This window comes from Apostichopus japonicus, chromosome 14, assembly GCF_037975245.1.
Source record: "Apostichopus japonicus isolate 1M-3 chromosome 14, ASM3797524v1, whole genome shotgun sequence".
Taxonomy (NCBI): domain Eukaryota; kingdom Metazoa; phylum Echinodermata; class Holothuroidea; order Aspidochirotida; family Stichopodidae; genus Apostichopus; species Apostichopus japonicus.
In genome coordinates, this window is record NC_092574.1 from 6,011,416 (window position 1) to 6,032,418 (window position 21,003).

A 21,003-nucleotide genomic window follows, 5' to 3' on the forward strand; every position below is an offset into this window, starting at 1 on the left:
AGTCTTGGTGTTTTCATTATTTTTTAACGGATATACTTACATTTTGTTTGAGCTTCTAAGGTTTGAAATATATCCTTAAATTCGTTTTCTTTGATAGATAACATGTGTAACTCCCAGCTGAGTTTAAAGGCAGACAGAATCGGGTCGTTGCTAGTGAGGGATATCCAAGCCGGACTTGCCAGAGCACGAAAACAGTTGATCCTATCCAGTGAGTACCGCAGACTATCCTCTTTTTGCTTTTCGGAGCAGGTTAGACAAACACAGACCACGGAGTGTGGTTTATATATGGTTGCACCCCTGGTTAGCAACAGTTGCAGGATCTCAAACTGATTACAGTGAGCAGCGAGGATCACAGGCGAAATGTCACGTGAATAGTCAGAGCTCTCCTTTCTCTTCGACCTATAGGAGGACGACCACCCATCTCCTAACATTTGGCGCGAAATGCTTGGATGATTCACCATCATCTCAACCATTCTATACACACCTTCACGAATAGCTTGAAGGAACGCATCCCCTATATCAATACCTTCTTGTGCAAGTAGCAGTTCCACGATTTCGATATTTTCGTTGTCTACTGCCATTTGTAAAGCGCTCCTTCCCAACAGGTTGGTGACATTAACATTCACCGCGTCGGGAGGCTTCAGACATCTCTCAACGCTGGCTTTATTTCCTTTTTCTGCCGCTTCAAGAAAATGTCTTTCTTTGGAAGTGAGCTTATTACCTTCACTGAACAACTGCATTGGTATACTACTGATGCCAGATATTAAAGATGGCGCCAAGTCCCCTTTTCCAAACTGCAGTGGGGAATGCAGTGTTGTGATACCGCTCACGGTCGGTATCTTATCGGTACGGCCTGTCGTTGATGGATCCATATTTATTTTGTAGGCTAAAAGAAAGAGAAAATGATAAATAGAAACAATAATAAACGGCTACTCAGCAACATGTTTTAATAGTTCTTTTTTTACTGATCAGTGTGCGTAGTCTATAGGTAATTGTCAGAGGATTATATACTCAGTCATGGACCAGTTTAGCAAGCAAGCCAAAAGACGGTATTCAGATCTAGATAATCAAAGTGAGAAACGAAGGCCAACCGAGAGTTAATGCAGAAAAGGAAACTGTACTTTTTGTTTAATGTAGTGTTGTCGATTTCTTAATCTGTTGTTCATAATCGCTCAGGACTGTGCATCTACAAATCAACGCGCGCTCATGCATGTGCAACTGCTAGATTGTATGTGCTTGCAGATGCCAAAAAAGAAACTAACAAATACATATAGCGCTTCCGTAGCTTAAGGATGCTCCAGAGAACAGGAACTATATTTAAAATATAGCTTGCTTACAATAAACAACATAAAAATAGAAGAATAAAAAATAAGCACATTAACAGCTTTAGTAAGAATCGATTTAAGTTCTACGTAAAAGCTATTTTCCTTTCACTGTATTAACAAAGTAAATGACTGTACGTGTTATAGTGTCGAATGGGGCTCAGCCAAGGGCGGCGGAACCGGGGCGGCACAGGGGGCACGTGCCCCCCACTTTTCCTCAGGTTAAAAATGTGCCCTTTTTCTACATAAAAATTGAGGTGTCTCAAGTTAGCAAGAGGCCAGGGAACCAGAATGAACACTCGGGAAGGGCCGTTTCCGGCCATCTGAGGGGTTTGTAAAACCAAAAATTTTCTTGTACGCTCCGCGCCAACCGATGGTGGCGCTCCGCTCAGATAGTCGTGCATACAACTTTGCAAATCCTGGCTACGCCCCTGACCTTTAATGAATTTCTGTAGGTCAAACTCAAAGCTATTTCGAATGGGAAAAAATTGTTTAGATATTAACAAGAATAAACTCTAATTCGGAAGATTCCTTTAGCAACTAGCATGATTTCACCTCATTTTGTCTCAAAAGAAAACTTGTTCCTTGTTTCCCAATTTGCACATTGGATATTGCAGTGCTAGTATGCATATTTTCCTTGAGGGAGGGGGGGGGGGGGGCGTTCAATCAATCAATCAGAAAACATTTATATAGCGCCAAAATCAACAAAAGTTGTTCAAAGGCGCTCAACACAGTTACATGAAATTAATTACAATACACTTCTTGGGCGTTGATGGAGTGATGTGTATACGCAAATAAGATAATACAATAAGAGTTATAAAGGGTACTAAATGTAAGGCTGCATCAGTCCAATCGAATTTCTGCAAAGTGCCCTTTGATGTCGGTGCCCCCCCCCGATTAAAAGTGCTTCCGCCGTCCTTGGGCTCAGCAGTTTATTTCTAATAGCTTTAGGTGGCTTTCCGGTTAATTTGGCCGCCTGCAGACGTTTCCTATAACGAAACCTTCCCGCATCCCTTCCCTGAATAATTCTTCGAGCAGAACTTAATCGGACAAAATTTAAAATATGTCCGTTAAAAAAATTCAAAAGTGGATATTGTGCTCCAACCATAATCCATGCAAGTTATAAATAATTCATAAAGAAGACTTTTTCTGAAACGTTTTCACTATCAATATATGAACCATTCAACTTGACAGCGTGATTTCTGTCCTTTTTGCTTATTTATTTGGTTTAAATTTTCTTTACCTTTTTTTTCTTTAGTGCAGGTGATAAATTGTAATACCCCTAAGCTCTTTTCTTGGTAATCCACATTAGTAATGTAAAATAAACAATCAATGTTGTGTCCGCATCTTTGTTATTACCCTGACGGTAAAGAAAGGAAGAAATTGATCTGGGATTTACCCGGTTGTATACTTGCTGACGTCACAATCACTACGCTTTGACTACAATATTTATTATGATTATGATTATGTGATATAGTGCTCCATATATCAATGCTTTTAACAGTTTATAATTATTAGTTCAAATTTGCATGATACCAAATCAAATGACTCGCGTTACTGACAATTATTCAGTTTTGCTCTTCCACCCAACGGGAAATTTATTTTCTCTGTTAGACTCTGTGGATGCTATATTGCTATTAAGAATTGAGCTTAAAGCAACATGATATTGGAACCTAAGTGTTTTTATTGTATATAGGGTTCTCTTATTTTAAGTTTATGCAGTGATTTTTTCTTTCTCCTATTATGATCAGTAAAACCTATTATGATCAATATAACCTATTATGATAAATATATCTGATGTATATAAAGATATTAATGTTAAAGCCTAAGTATATTATATAGGCCTATATATTTATTTATCCTATTTGCCACTGACGGCTCAGTTTATGAACGCAGAACGCGAAAAAGAAGGGCCACAACGTATATGGTATGACGGTAATATAAAAATACGGTAAACGATGATAATATAAATATACACGATCGTAGTGGAAAAGTATAAACGATGATAATGACAAAAAAGTACACGATAATAATAATGTTAATTGTTCTCGTTTCATACTTCAGACTATGCAGATGTATATACACATTGAACATTGATAGACTTCTGCTTATTACAGCACAAATGTTGGTAAGATCCAAAAATATAGTTTTAATGAATAATATTATTTCCTTCGTTCTTTGCCTAAAGTATGTCCGTATATACGTTGTATCGTGTTCGTCAAAATCCATGGAAATCTTCCAAAGTATATAGGATTTAATTTGAGTCTTACCAGAATTTTGCTGTCTTTATACAAAGACCATTAAAAGGGGAGGGGGAGGGCCAGAAAGGGGAAATGGACAGGTGTAATACCCATATTTTAGTTCGGTTAGTTACCCAACCAATATATAAGGCAAAATTTGCTAGTCCATATATTTACAGTACACTTACTTATTGTCACCCAATGCGTACCCTATAGAAAGGAAATTGATTAAATGCGATACTTGTATATATATCTGGAAAAGTCAACGACGTAGACTGCAGTATAATTAACAGGTGTTATGAGAAATCTCATTTACATGACTATACCAAATGAGATTATTGTTATGTAGCACACGTAACTTATATACGTATCCATGCAGCTGTTGTATTGCGTGAATAATAACTTCAAACCATTCTTGGAAGGGTATTGTTGTCACATCAATTCTGCAGTGTTTCATATTGCAATACCCTGACATGTATCATAGATAGATGGAAATCAACAGATTTCTATATCAAAACCTTACTTGAATCGTTAACCTAGTATGTGTAATGATTAAATATTAGAGCCCTGTGAGGGGGGCGGGGGGTAAAGAATAATGCATTCTCGTTTTCATAATATACTTAAATAAATATAAAGAAGGTAAAAAAAGGGGACAGAGGGACATGTTACCGAGGTTCTATCTGGCTTCCCGACATTTTTGTATAGAAACTTCTTAGTGATTTTGTTTAACCCTATAAGAATATATAGAAGAAGAAATAGAAATATAGTTATATCCTGCAGCTTGATGGCCCCCAGCGCAAACCCTCACCACTTCAAGACCTCGTACCCCAGTCAAAAACAATGTACCCCAACCCCCTTCCCCCGCTAACGCACCCGATCAGAAAGACTCTCCTATACTGATATGCAATTAAAGTATAGCATGACTGTAAATTTCGTAGACGTTCAACATTTTTTGCTAACCCTGCAGCTATATATAGCTATAAACTCAATACCTGATGACTCAAGTAAACACGTGACATAAACACTGACTGCTGAATATTCATGGCGTCATGCAGATAAGCTTTCCGTATAGTTCAGCATCCACTTAAGATATTCAGCATAAAGTGAACACATTTTAGTAAGAATTAAGGCGAATTTTTTCCATCCGAAGAAAAAAAGAGCAAGAAGCTTCCTCACAGTTACGGCAGCAATAAGTATGATTATTAAAGAAACGGCTTTATTTCTAATATCTTCTCACACACATCACAAAACAGCAAAAAAAAAAGTCCTAAATTCCCGTTGTACGGTGCATTTCAAAATATATCCAGAAGTGATGGTAAATATACCCTTTGATAACCCAAGACATGCAAGTGTCTCACAAAGTGGTCAGTAACACTCAGTAAAAGCAAGGTCTTGTGAATATTAAAACACATACTGCTTTCCCCGCAATGACATTGTGTATATAGTATTATGATGCTCTCACGGAACACCTTGATTTCCAATATATAAAACCAACTGATACCTTCATTAAACAGGTCAGAATCTGACGAAATAAATTGCCAGTAGGTTTTGTCTATATATCGTGCTTTTTGTATATACTGTGTTAATTCAACGTTCAACGTCTGTTTTATCATAAAAAAGCCATTTGCATTATCGCACGTTGCGTGGGAGAAAGATATTTAGCAGCCTCTCTTTTGTTTAGTAAACCATTAAGTAGTATCAAGATGTATTTGGTATTCAATATTGACTTAAAGATATCACGATCATTTCAAAGTTATTCTGCACGCCTTGAACCTACTTCTTCGTATATATATAAATAGGCCTGTTTGCATACATTTATCTTATAACCAGCTTCTATGACAATACTTCATATATAAAGGTATCAGTTCTTTAAACCGTTAAATCTATGGCCTAAAGGCAATCCGGCACCGAGGTAATTTACAAGCTTTTTGGGACATACATAGGCAGAAAGAGAGAGTAAGAATTTACGTTGGGATACACTATCTATCACATCAGGCTAAGTATGTCGCAGTTACAAATTTGAGGAAAATCTTGAATGCTAACACTGAAATATCTGCTATCCATTATCAATATATTATCCATTATGCAGGGTATACAGGTACGGCAGCCATCTTGTGCATGACTCGCTCGTTTGTTGTCGTAACCAAATAAGTAGCACCGTTGCCTGATCATATCGTCACTTTCCAAGATCGCTTTAGAGCATTGATCTTAACTTTTCAATATATACATGTCCTGTACCCACCATATACTCCCCCCCCTCCGATGAAATCCTGAGAGAGTAGTATTGCCAGGGCCGGGCAGCCCCCTCCCCCAATGAAGGAAGCTTTCCCCTTCATTTAGCTGGCACTAGTTCTATAGTTTATTTTCTGTACAGGTCTGCTTTTTAAATTATTTTGCTAACCTGCACGACTTTCATGCTTATCAGGAGAGGTGGAATTTTTGGGCCGGGATTGGGGGGCCTTGATGGGGGGGGGGGGGAGGGCTCGTGCCCTCCATGCACATATGACTTTTTCAAAAACTAAACTTTTATCTTTTATGTCAATATCCCTTTGTTGAGAAATTGAGAAGACTGTAACTAGAATGGGACGATTTGTTGCAAAATTAAAGAATAGTTATTTATATGTTTGATGGATAATTCTGTTATCTTTCAAATAAGCCATCAGTAATTTAACAAAACCTAAACTCAAAGAAACACCAAGGTTTCATCATAAGGTAATTTCTCTTTCCAAATGTCAACCTAATTGAAAAAAGAAAAAACGTATATGAAATGTTTCTAGAACAGAAAGCAGTGCATGATAATACACACAAAGTATAATTCCAATTTCTTGCATGTAAAACCCAACTATTCTTTTGCATATGCTAGATTAGACTATTATGTTTATTTCACTATACTAAGTTCTTTTCATATCTTGACCTCATCATGTCTGTGTTTTTCTTTCTATTAACTATCTGCGTGTGACTTTGTAAATGAATTATAAATTTCGACTCACATTAAGCCAATGAGAGGACTGCTTGATATATTTTAAACTACGTATTGCCTTGGTGAATCCCAATAAGACAGCATCCATCTTATACATATATATATATATATTTATATAAATATATGAAGCCTTGATTGCAACTTCCTGATGAATAGATTTCTCAAATAACAAAAATATATTAAAAAAATTGACGAATATTGAGTTGCTTCAATTTTTTGGTCTTGTTCAAGGAAAATGTCCTTCATATCAATCTTGCTACCCAAAATTATCACGTCTTGAGAACTGTAATTAAATTGATAACATCAGCGATGAAAATAACCACACAGATACAGAAAAATGATATATATATATATATATATATATATATATATATATATATATATATATATATATATATATATATATATGTATGTATATATATATGTATGTATATATATATATATATATATATGTATGTATATATATATGTATGTATATATATATGTATGTATATATATATATATATATATATATATATATATATATAAATATATATATATATATATATATATATATACACATATATATATACACATATATATATACACATATATATGGACGAATGGAAATGTACCAAGGAGCAGTCCGTATATGCTAGATATATGTACGGATAATTCATTATTATTAATAACATAGATGTCTATCGCTCTGCGTACAGCTGTATAAGGAACAGATGTAGATATCGACGTATTGATTGAACTTCGAAGAAATGGTGTGAGGGTTAGAGCGGGGTGGGGACGGGGGGGGGGCTTAATATTATGGATGAGAGACATATATAGGTAAGACAAATTTTGTGGACAATGACGTCATCTTCTATATCGTCACTATGTTCGTCATTGGAATTCCATTTGTTAATAAAATCTCGTTATAATTTTCAAAATGTAACAGATGAAATATTTGCAGAAAATCGGAGATTTTCAATAAAACGTTAAGGGGATATAGTTTTTAATGGCCTTAAATGGAGAAACGAGAAATAATATATACATATAAAGCTAAAAGCCAAACATGTAGCCCGTTTTTAAGTGGGAAAGCGGACAGTCGTGCAGAAAGTTCGCTGTAGATAATTCACAACAGACAATAACATTTTTATGTTTATATGCCTGTTCATGCATTAGATTAAAATAATATGTATAGGTTTGACTTACAATACGCGTTGTTTCATTTTGTACACAGTTCCATAAAATGTTATTTAACTATATATATTCATATTTATGTTTTCATTTGTCCCAGAGAGTTGGGTGGGGGGGGGGTGGGAGGGTTAGTGGTGGTAATACCACGATATAAAATAACTTCGTTAATCAAATCACATTTAATGAAATGTTTAGCATTTAAAGATTAGTTTCAAGAATTTCATTTTTTGAGCAGGTGCACTTTTTCACATATTTTAATTAAGAGAAAATGAAAAGAGAATTTTGTCCTTGAGAAAAGCCAATGGTTGATTGGTTTTCATTTTTTCTTTTTTTTTTCGTATTTGTATTTTTGTATCTGCTAGCACAGAGAATCAATTGTTGTTGTTGTTGTTGTAGCTTGTATCTATGTTTGGCATTAATTCTAAGAGTGAGCATTCACTTTATGAGAGTGTTTAAAGATGAAGATCTCTCTACCTCGCGTGAATTGTGACTCTACTTTAAAAGTCTTGAGTTATTCTTGAAACTATCTGAAGTATTTTCATTCGTATTTGCTTGTTTTCAAGACCACTGAATTCCCTCCTAAATTTACAAAACTGTCAACTCACTCTTAAAAATTTACAGCATATGCCGCGTTTTATTTCTACAAGAATGTACAAGAATGCAAATGTTGGTGGATTGACCTTCCCGCACACGCTGCTGAGAACCGGTGTACCGCTGTGTTCATGCGGCCGAAAGCCCTGCCATGTCCTGATTTCGTCTTGGGGCCAGAATAAAAAAGCTATAGTGTCTTCCGAGGCGCCAATTGAACCGATCGCGTCCAGCAGCCCTCAGCGCAACCGGTTGGATCGCTAGCCGGGAACGATTTATGTTACAGTCTGAATTTTGTGATTTCTTCAGAAAAAGTGTGTAAGTCGATGTCATGGATAAACATAGCTTGAAGTACACACAGACAAAATATTGCGGGAAGATTACAAACGTATACATTATACATAACACGAGTACATACGCCCTTTACATTTCATTCGTTTCGCCGTCACATACATTAATTAAAAGCATGGCCTCAGCTGTTGACAATGCCAATTTAACCAACTTGTTGACAGAAAATCACTATATTGATGTAAAGGAAAACAAATATTCCGAAGGCCTAAGTATATAATTCACTCTGAAACAGTTGTTTTCAAGAACAAGTTAGTTCACAGCCAATGCGTTCAAAATGTTACATGAGATGAATCGTGCCCAGTAATCGATATATGATCTTCTCGTCCGTATAGATTTCGTAGAAATCGTATATAGGCATATATTTGAACTTACTTCGCAAGAAAACAGTAATTGGACTGTAACATATCGCATGAATATTTCTTTTACACATGCATGCTCTTTACTGGTAATTTAGATCATATGCATCACATTGTAATGATGTTTTTATTAATTCCCTAACTTATATTAGTTGCTTTATTAAAGGATGTTCTGTGGCGCACCAATTAAAGAGAAAATAGTCGACACAGTTGAATATTATGCAACTATAACAAGAGATATGATTCATTGATTGAACGTAAAATATTTTGACTGGCTAAACCTCCGATTACTCCCTGCAAGAACTGGGTCCAGTCCCTGCAGTAGGTACATGGTATGTGTGATGTCATAAGTTCAAATGCTGTTCAAAGTTTTATTCTTGTAGGAAATATGTTCCTGATTGGATTGGAATGTTCGCTTATATACAGCTGTCAATGTTCTCTGTAGCTTTAATTAACCTCGAAATACAACTCATTTTTTGCCTGGTGGATAAATTATTGAAGTATTATAAAGACAAACGAAGTTAAATTTTCATCAAAATTGCCCGACGACATCACACATATATTTGACATCGCCATGCCACATTTACAACATATGAACAAATTTAAAAAGAAAATCTTTGCTATGCTATGCTTTATGAGGATGTGGTTTTGAGCAGTTTTCAGCAATTTTGCTAGTAAGCATTTTCAGCTGCAGCCACTGAACTAAAAATTGGCGCTGTCGCAAAATGTAGTTTGTTATGTTTATAAATAAATATGAAAAATAAATATATAAAAAAAAAACATCATATTGATTGTTGCTTTAACCAAAGTAATATGAAGTTATTACTGCCATGTTTTTTAATGTTGTTACATTCTTCTTTCTTTTTCTTTCTGTTTATGAGATTAAAATTATCCCCATCTGTGTTTGCTGCAATAAGCAATAATCGATTGCCCTAAAGGTTCTCTATACACACACGTATATATTCTGCATGTAATTACTTTAGATCTTTATTCATGTATACACCAATAATGTACCTCATCATTAAGAGCAACAGAAAGACCTCGTTTCTCGTTAACTAGTTGTTGTTTTAGACCAAATTTTCAAAGGGAAAGGAAACCCTGCAAACCTTTAAAAGTCAAGCGTCACTTAGCCTGTTTCGCTAACGGAATTGACTTCACGTTTTATATATAGGAATATGTAGTCTATAGTGCATATACGAAAGACTAATCATGATGTTGCTCTCCGGTTTGCAGTAACGAAGACACGTCGTTCGAATTTGGATGGAAAGACCTAACGTTACCGAGATGTGTATGTACAGTGGATTAAATCATCATATTGAAGAAGGTGTATTACAAACTTAGATTTCAAGTTCAGCAATTTTGGAGATATAAAATTAGTTAGTTTTGTAATTAGATAGTTTTGTTTTAAGAAGCATCTTTTTCTAGTATAGCTAAATTTCTAGATGAAAATATCCTCAGTGTGACCTCCTATGAGTTTAGTGTTAAAAGAGGCTTTGAAAGTATTTCACGTTTTCACTGACTTTATTAAAGTCTAGAAATGACATCAGAGAGTCAACACCGTTCAATATGATTTTGTATCTTCTTCGTTTCTTTGTTCAATTTTTCTTGTTGTTATTGACATATTTGTCGTTATCGTTGTTAAAATGTCAAACATATTTTCTTATAATCTGCAATTAAAATTATCATACAATCATGACAATCACTAGACGTTTGGTTGGACTAAAAAATACTAATAAAACTAAACGAAGCTCGCAACTTTCTCACCCATGATGGAAGTAAATAAAGTAAAGCCCAATTTCGACGAAAATTACAGCCTTTTGTCATGGTTTGTAATGTTGATAACAGAATTAATGGATTCCTCATGTGAATATTCTTATGGCGTACAAACATGAATGGTTTGTGCATAAATATGTAACAAATTGTATCATGTCAAAATCCTTTTTTTCCATTCAAATATATTCAGGAATATTTCGCAATAAAGCTATATCGACGATATCACAGACTGCGCAGTGGGTGTTGAATATTTTATGGAAAGGCTCATCTTCAGTCTTTCAGAATAATCTTCTTTTTTTGTGGGGGGGGGGGCATATTTTTCGAGGAAAATATCCCATTGCTGCAATAATTTCAATAAGCAAATAATCATTGTATGTAACAATATTATTGAGTTCCATGCGGAAGATTGATTTAAAGACACAACAATCTCTCCATTTAGATAGAGATGTTAGTTTATATCTACATTTCGAAAATAGCCTGCATGGCTATATAGCCACGTATTCCAGTCTTCGTTTTTTTAGATGAATAACAATTCGTTGCCATGAACATCCGCATAAATGCAGGAGATTCAGTAGAATTTATTGGATTCACCTAATAATATAGACGTGCATATATAATATGTCCTACCATTATATTAATATAAACATGAACGTTCAGATAAATTGCATTCGCTTCCAAAATTTGAACGTTAGCAAATATTGGCTAAAATTTGAGAAATTTCCAATCACTATGTATGTAACGTGTGTTTCTATACTGAACTGAGATTATATCAACAAACATAGTTGACAAAAAAGGAGTATTGTTTTAGAAAATATATTTGACCCCTGTATATATATATATATATATATATATATATATATATATATATATATTTATATAAATAAATATATATATAAATATATATATATATATATATATATATATGTGTGTGTGTGTGTGTGTGTGTGTGTATGTATATATATATATATATCTATATATATATATGCCTATATATTTACTAACTTTTTACTTAACTATATATATATAAATATATATATATACATAAATATATATATATATATATATATATATATATATATATATATATATATATATATTTATTTATTTATATATATATATATATATATATATATAGTTAAGTAAAAAGTAAGTAAAAAGTGTAGAAACTGTGGAATTCATCTAATAGTTTGTGTGTGTTTAACCAATTATTCCAGTCACTTTAAGTGATGAGCCTCGGATAAGTGTCATTTCTCAAAATTGCTAACTGTTGTAGATATTAAAACTTAATTTGATATTACAGTGTTTGATGACTGTCTACAATCAATCAAACTTAATTTTGTGCATAATTTCCCCTTTCCTATATCATTTCATGCTTTTCATTTTCCTATACGGGTGATGCTCCACCAACTGACATTATTAACGTCATATTTGGTTCCTAATTGCGAAAAATGAAATGAACATCAAGGTTAAAAGAAATGAATTTTTGTTATAGGATGGTGACTTCGAAGTTCGGCCACTTAAGACTTAAAACACCCCAAAACTAAATCTTCTGGTATAAATCATTTGAAAATATACTTCATATGGTGGGAGAATTTGGTTATAGTACGATACACGGCCAAACTTTCTTTCCTGCAAACTGTTTTCACGTTGTTTTCCAAGAAGATTCTTCGTGATTGTGGAACTGGTATTTCTTTGCTAGAGTATTGCGAAGTTCGGACACGCAACCCACAGTGTGGCGCTGGTGATAAAAGTAATTTCTTGCACACGGGTCATTTTGGAGAGAAAATAACTGTAGCTTCGTACTTTTTGGTGAAATTTGACTCTTCCTGTAGATTTTCATGGTGAAATCGTGTATTTCTTAAGGGTGGCCGATCTTCGCAGTATGCCGAACTTCGCAATACTGACTATACTTTCAAAGTATTCGTTTTCAAATCTTACACAGAATTGGTTTCGATTGGATTATTACTTTTTCACACATATAAAACCTTTACTACTTCATTGAATAACAAGTCTTCTCGGTTCTATTTTCATAAACATCTCACAGAAAATAGTCTATATGTAAATGATGTGCATATTTAAGAATATCCAAGGTCAAAATCAATTGTACAGATTGTTTATATCTTCTAAAATATCAAACGTGTAACAAATAATTTCATATATAACTCAATCAGACGTAATGACTGTCTTCTTATATTCACTACAATTGCACAAAAGATTTCACTTGTGCGATATTCATATATACAAGAATTTCCAAGGTTAGATGAAATTCATAAATTTTGTTGGTAGAATATTCGGAAAGAATGGCTGACGGAGTACATGTAATGGTTCTTTCATATTTAATATTACTAGCTGCTTGATAAATTGACGACGAATAAAGAGATAACGAGTCTTAGGCCTAACCAAGAAAAACAAAACAAACAAAAAACCAAACAAGAAGGAGAAACGCAAGAAGAAAGAACTGACCCTGATATTTTCTCAAGGGTGTAGGAACCGGGGGGGGGCTGGGGGCGCCAGCCCCCCCAGTGAAAAATATGGAGGGGCGGAAGTATCATTCCGCCCCCCCCCCGCTTCGCAAGTCCGAAAACCCCTTTTTCATTTCCAAATGAGAAAAAAATCTCATTTGGAGCACCAAATTGCATCTAAGGCCAGGTGAAAATGCAAAATTATATACAAAATGGAGTGGGTGGGTGGAAGTGTGCTATATTGCACCAAATTGCATCTGAGGCCACCTGGCAATTCAAAAAAAATCTAAAGGGGAGGGGGACACCTCTCCCCTTATACCCCTCCCCCAGGCCGGCCATCAGTCTTCAGCCCCACCCCCCCCCCCACACTCAAAAGTACCTTCCTACGCCACTGTATTTTCTGAAAACGGACAATCTTAATTTTTGGCCTTAAGGGAAAAGTTCCTGTTTTCCTATATGTCATCATTTCGATTCTCGTTTAAACAGGATAGGTGTGATGAAATGAAGAATTTATAAAAACGGCTTTGTTTGGTCAAGTGATCATAAGAAGGTTCTATTAGCGAAAAATTATTTCCGACAAGTGTTGTCTAATGATCGCTCAACGCGTGAAACTCTGAGTCACAACTACTAGTGTTCCACTAGTCTCATCTAGTCTCAACATATATTTCGCTCTGTCCACCGCGGACATAGAGCACTCTGCACCAAGATAAATATGTATATATATATATATATATATATATATATATATATATATATATATATATATATATATATATATATATATATATATATATATATATATATATATATATATATATATATATATATATGTGTGTGTGTATGTATATATATATATGCCTATATATTGAGAGAGAGAGAGAGGGGGGGGGGGGGGTGATAGTGTTCAGCTAAAATCGTTTTGATGACAAGATATAGGGAGAGGATATTTGAAAGTACACTTAAAATAAATATTGATATAACATCACGTGATATTGGTTGAATTTCAGGACAAGAAACGTGACACTAGCAGAGCTTAGCAAAGCTACTGTATGAGGCATCGGGCACACTCTGCAAACACGATTAACAAGATCAACACTTAGGAAATTTAAAGACGAAAGAGTGTTAATCTTATTACAGGTATTTTTTTCGTTGTATACGATCTAACGCTATACTTTGCATGGTCCCTTCCCGACAAAAAATATAACACGTTGTATTTTGTATTAAGGCCTTTAAGGTGAAGGGAAGGGTCAGTTTTTGATGTTCGTTTACAAATGTAATGAGTATACATACAAACATACACGCATACATACATAAACACATACATACACGCATACATACATACATACATCATACATACATACATACATACATCATATATACATGCACACAAACATACGTACGTACAAACATACATAGGCTATGTATCTAAGTTGGTTGTCCTTGCTTGAATAATACTTACCCACGTTAATTTCAGTCTTTCCTTCCCCTTTGTCCTCGGAAGATATATTAGAAACCGATACCGAATAGTTTCAATTGAAACAGAAATCAATAACAAATAAATTCACCTTTAAGATGACATCAGCTTTATAGAAACTTCTAGTTTAAAACAACCGCACAGTACTTATAAAAAGAAGAAAATAACCAAAATATTAGTTGCACGAGTCAGGAAGAAAGTCGAGAAAGTGATGAAGCATGGCATGTTTCCTGTGTGTCAGTGTTATGAGAATGTACATCTTGGGGATGTATGGTAAATAATTTCAATATGATACGAGCTCGATATGATGAGAATTATGCAAGCCTTTATTTGTAAATGAAAAAAATTGTTTTACTCGAAGTGTATATGATAATTACTTTGTTGAAAATAAAAACACCACAAATAAGTTGTATATATATATATATATATATATATATATATATATATATATATATAATCATAGAAGATGGTTTCCAAATTCCAAATCTGATCGAATAGCTTTGATATAGGCTAGTTTCACTTTCTCTGAGTGAACTAGATATTTGTCACTTTGGAATAAAAAGTGTCATCATTCCAAAATAATTATAGCATGGAAAACCCGGTAGGCCTATTACTTGAGCAAAGGTCATAATATAAAACAATCCAACTTTTATCTCTTTCTGCTCTAATTTCCCGCCATTTTCATCGATTTCGAGAGTTTGACCTTTTCCTCTTTTCCTCTTTTACTCTAGAGGGATGAGACCTAATTACAAGTATAACGTATGAAAAAAAAACCCCCAGATGTATAGGTAGGCGAGGCAAGTTTAATTGACCGTTATATATGTTGAAATATATGTAAAACTTAATTCTGCAGCTTGTAGTGTTCATTTCCGCAAAATTGGTGTCGCGTAGATCGGCAATGAGTTGGAAAATCGAGAGAACTGTGAGAATAAAAAATACGTTTTAGTCTCCAACGGTGGATTCGAACCCAGGCCTCACGCTTTATAGCTCGTTGGAATAAAACTATACGTTGCACAACTTTCCTAAAAGCTGGCATAGGTCACTGAATAGCTTGTTCAGTGGTGTGCGCATGAGGGTGGGGGCTGGGAAACCCACCCCCTACCACATCCAATCACCAGTCGGTGGGAAATGGTAGGCTGTACGGGGGATATTTTAACTCATGGAAAATTATGGGAAAAGTAGAAAATCCAAAATGATCTGAGTGCAAAGTTTACGTTGTTTACTATGTTATACAAGGCTGATACACGTGAGCTATCGTACACGTGCAAGAGTCGCGTCCCAAACATGTCACATGCCTAAATTAGCATCTAGCGATACCGTAATTAGTGTAACAGTTGGCTATAACACTAATTGTCCTCGTACGATATCTAATTCATTATCTACCGTGGGAGCAATTCGTTTGTTCTAAATACAGAGATTTGTGTTGATAAAGTAGGCCTATATAGCTGGATATTTTGAATAATACATAACCCTCGTAATATGTCATTCGTATAGAAACGGTTGGCATGGTTTTAACTTATTTGTTTAAAACGATTATAATATAATGATGTTTAAGAGGGAGCAATTGTTTATCAAAATTCAATACAACTGACGGTCTAACCCAATATGCAAGTAATGTGGACACAGTGAGGGTCATACAAATATGAACATTTCGCTGATCATTTTGTCTCCAAATTTATCAAGAATGTCTGAAAAATATTTATAAATAGAAATTTACTTATCGGTCATATAATATGAAATGTTCTCCATGTTTTTGGTCGATTCATAAAACTGTATGGACATTCTGGTTTAAATTGTATATTTTAGGCTTTGACCAAGGTTTGACTGACGTCATCATGAAATTGACCTGTTTGGTTGATAATGACATGTCAACGGTAAGGATCAATTTCCAAGCTAATGTGATCTCTTAATATCATATAACTACTGTACAGGAGAACGGCAGTGGCGGAGCTAGGGGTGTTGGTCAAGGGGGCGAGAATGGTCTGTATGGACGCTTTCGACTTTATCTATAAGCGGAGCGCCACCACAGGTTGGCGCGGAGCGTACAGCAATTTTTTGAGTAAAGATACTCCCTAGATCACCGGAAATGACCCTTCAGTACGGGCCTTGCTAATTTGCAGATAAACGAAGAATAAATAGGTGTCATCGCCAACAAAATGTGACAAATGTCGATGGGTAGATGAGAGCGCAATAAAAAAGTCTGTAATCGCGAATAAGTAAAGTGTGGTAAAAAGCTGAAAAGGGCGCCAGCAGTCCATTTGAGTCCGTCAGGGGGGGGGGACACCCCCGCCCCCCTGACTGTATCGACGCTCCGCCACTGCAGGACGGTATAAATTCACGACATATCAGAACTTGACCATTCTGCAGAAATAACAGTTTACTTCTTTAGATAATTGTTCGCTCAATACATCATATAATATACTGAAATTGATCGTACCATGTAACCAGTCACGGATTATACCGTATTCAACCTCCATTACGTGTCTAAAATAATTCACCACCACTTATACTAAATCCCCTTTTTTTCTAAATAGAAATGGTCGGTATTTGTAATTGGCAAAATGAAAAAGGAAGCTAATGCAAATAAAATAGAAAAGCCGAGAAGGTAAACACCGATACATATAATCTATAAATGTTGATATTGCAAAAATGTAGAAACCCTAGGGTTAAATCCGCAAAGGAAATGCTCTCTAATCTGTAGCCTATATGATTGAAATGAATATTATCAATTCATTTTGCAACCTTGCTGATATGAGGCGAGTTATAATCGTTTCGAAAGTCATACATTTTATGATCTTACTCATCTTGAGGTAACAAGAAGAAAAAAAATGAATCATAAAAATGTCATAGACCTATAAGCCTTTTCTTTTTATTCAGGCTGTACTTAACTGGGGAAAGTCTAATATATTTCTGTTTATATATATGTGGATCGTTGTTCTGGGAGTAGTAACTTCCCTTAATCCATGTAATAATCGCTGCCTGAAGATGCAGCTTAATGTTTATCCGTCTCGTAAGACTTTTAAACCTATATGTGGTGAATGGTATAGTTATACGTGAGATAGTCTGTCATATATATATGCATGTCACCGCGGTTTTGAGAGATCTCGTGACCGTGTGTATATGTCAAGTGCTTACAGTGGTACAGCCTAGAGCGAGGATAGCATAGATCTAGTATAAAGTATAGATCTAGTATAAAGTATATATCTAGTATATATATATATATATATATATATATATATATATATATATATATACACATATACATATACATATATAAAGATAGATAAATATATGTGTTGTGCGCGCGTGTGCATGCGTGTGTGCGTTTCTCTCAGGTACTTGCACATTTCTTCTTACAATTAACTCTGTTTTTTATTTATAGTATTTTTTATGGCAAGGCGGGCGGGGGTGAGGCGTCACGAGTTGGTGCAGCTCAGCAGGTTTTGGATACTCTAACATAGGCCTATACCGTTAGGTTAGTAGCCTTTCAAGATCATATATCTTTGTGTGCGTATATGTATGTACGCTTATGTATACGTATGTGTATGTGCATAGGTGGCTATACGCAGTGGTTGGCATGTGTCGTCTCTATTCCGATGTTTAAGATAAGTGTAAATTACCGAGAGGACCCATAAGTAATTACATTAAAAGTGAAATTCTGCCATATCAGCACACTCCCCCACACCCCACCCCCTCCCTCCCACCACCTTTGTATATGCATTGACCAGTAAATGTTAATCACATGCTAACATGAATTCATGAATAACTGATGGTCTATCTTTGTTGAAGACACCGACGTGTGAGTAAGTGAGTGAGAAAGATCTTGACATTTATCCGTTTACTGTTTAGGTTACGGATGAGTGCAAAATCAGTTACATTGTAGAGATATCAAATTACGAATGAAATATAGAAAATCATGTAGGAATGGAACTTACCTCTAGCCTTCAGCTTATAAAGTTTGTTCTCTAATCGTGGACTCGTTAACTAATAAGAAACATCACGGCGTATGTTACGATATCAAACTCCGAGGCTTAGTGTTCCGTCTACACCGTTTATGGATCATCCATGCAGCAGTGTGCGGATAATTTGATTTGTATTCACTAGATAAGTAACAGCTGTCTCCCCTTGTTTAAACATCATTGTTGTTATGTCAGTTTAACCGAAGCATCGTCAAACTTTTCTCAAGAGCTCTCAACAGAAGAATTTTCAAAATAAGTCCAAATCAAAATGGTTCAGGGTAGAAAACCCCACACGGGAAGAAAACGAGGCCATCACTATTATGATCATACTTATTATTCTTTGATTACGAATCCTCTCGACAAAAAAAAAAGATCAAACCGATTCCGTAAAATGAAGAAGCTTAATCACGACGAAAACACAGACAAACGGGACTCTTGAAAACTCTATTTATTTTCGATGTTGCTGCTGCATGCTGTTTACAGCCAATCTGCAAGACACACGCGCCTTGTATTATTGTCGAATGCACCCGTTTTAATGACTCGCTGCAGCTAACGTTGTCATGGTTACTCTAGGTAAAGTTGATTTCTTTCTGAATTGCATTGAAAAAGGGAAAAACAGTAATAAGGCAGAACTGGCCTGAGATAATAAAGCCATAAAGCTTTCATGACATCGTGGTTATATATGGGAGATTTTCTTAAAAGGTTTTTTTTTTCCTCCCTTCCTGTGAAATTATATATCAACTGAATTACTTTTGTTATTATAAGGCGACAAGATGAATGAATATGCAAGTAGGTCTGTAGAAAATTTGAAAAGCAATGCATTTAGTACCTTGCAAAATAAATGGAACTAGATAGATTACTTTCTCACCGTCGTGTGACAGAAATTGTAATGTTTATTTTAATAATATAATGAGAGAGCAGAACCCCACCCCCCCCCCCACTCTTTGCTTCTTAAAATTTCCCCATGTTATTAATAACTAAAATTAGTAATATAAAAAGAATTTTAAGAATAAAAATAAAGGCAAAAAAACCCAGCTAAAATGTTACGGAATAATTTCAGTATCTGAAAAATTGAAGAAAAATGTCAAAATCAGCAAGAAATGGAGGACAAATTATACCTTCTTGACATGTATTGTGATTTACATATGTTTTTAGTCGCTGTTATTAGTTCTTATTCTCGCTTAATATATCTTCAATGCAATTTCAAGGGTTTAGAAAATGTAGCAAAAACTTAAAACCAAGATTTTAGTATAAATTAAAAATATTATTTATTGCAATGATAAAGATTCAAACAGACATTAGTGAAAAGTCATACAAAGTTCAGGCGAGATATCATGGCATTTTTGTACAAGTTAATTTATTCATTAGCATCTAATTAAAGCGATGGAAAAGGGCAAGGATAACAACAAACATACATACAGGCGGACGGACGGAGGGATGGATAAAGTGGTCAAATTAACATGAAGTGAAATTGTACGTTATCGCTAATACTAAGTTTTGAGAAATGACAATTTTATTAAATATCTGAGGTTCATCAATTTCAGTGGCTGGACTCATTAACAGGAAAGCAAAATACTTGTATAGCCTCAAGTAACATGTTTACATCCATAAAAAATATACATAAATGATGTTGAATGTTCAACGCGGGTGCTCTTTTGTTCATATATTTAAAGTTAAAAGAACATACGTAGCAGGATGTACAGCGTGCCAAAGGTGATGAACACAGATTGGACGCTTCATACATTGCGAGGCTGTTCAGTCGAACTGGAGATTGCAGAGAATTTGACAGTCATGTCGACGGATATATAATATGTAAATACATATATGCATATTGAAACACAGATAGTCATATACATAAGCGTATGTTTGTACAATTATGTATAGATATAAACATGCCACCTACACATTTGCCTTTACATACACATATGCATGTACATACACCAAAACATATACGTATAGCCTACATATACTTATAGACGTACATACACATATACATATAGCCTGCATATACATACATAATACATACACGTGCATATATATATATATATACATATATATATACATATATATATATATATATATATATATATATATATATATATATATATATATATATATATATATATATATATATGGATAAGCATGCATATACCCATATTCATGTACATATGCATGCATTCATATACGTACACACACTGTTAACTAAGGATGAAATTTTGACGTTGTGGCACGCCGTTAGTACCATATAATAGTGTGATGACAGCTATAAAATAACGGGAAACGAGGGATACAGTATCATGCATTCATCGTTAAATAACGTTCAAAATT

The 21,003-nt window shown here is 34.7% G+C and overlaps 1 protein-coding gene across 1 annotated transcript in view; it reads right to left on the bottom strand.

Moving 5' to 3' along the window:
• Window positions 1-19,197, bottom strand: part of LOC139979874 (transient-receptor-potential-like protein) — a 32,389-nt gene extending 13,192 nt beyond the window's left edge. Inside the window, exons 1-2 of the mRNA XM_071991056.1 lie at window positions 18,652-19,197; window positions 41-886 (exon numbers count right to left, since the gene is read on the bottom strand). Coding sequence (XP_071847157.1) covers window positions 41-872 — 832 coding nt within the window. The 5' untranslated portion in view covers window positions 873-886; window positions 18,652-19,197. The remainder of the gene's footprint in view (window positions 1-40; window positions 887-18,651) is intronic.
• Between the last annotated feature and the right edge of the window lie 1,806 nt (window positions 19,198-21,003).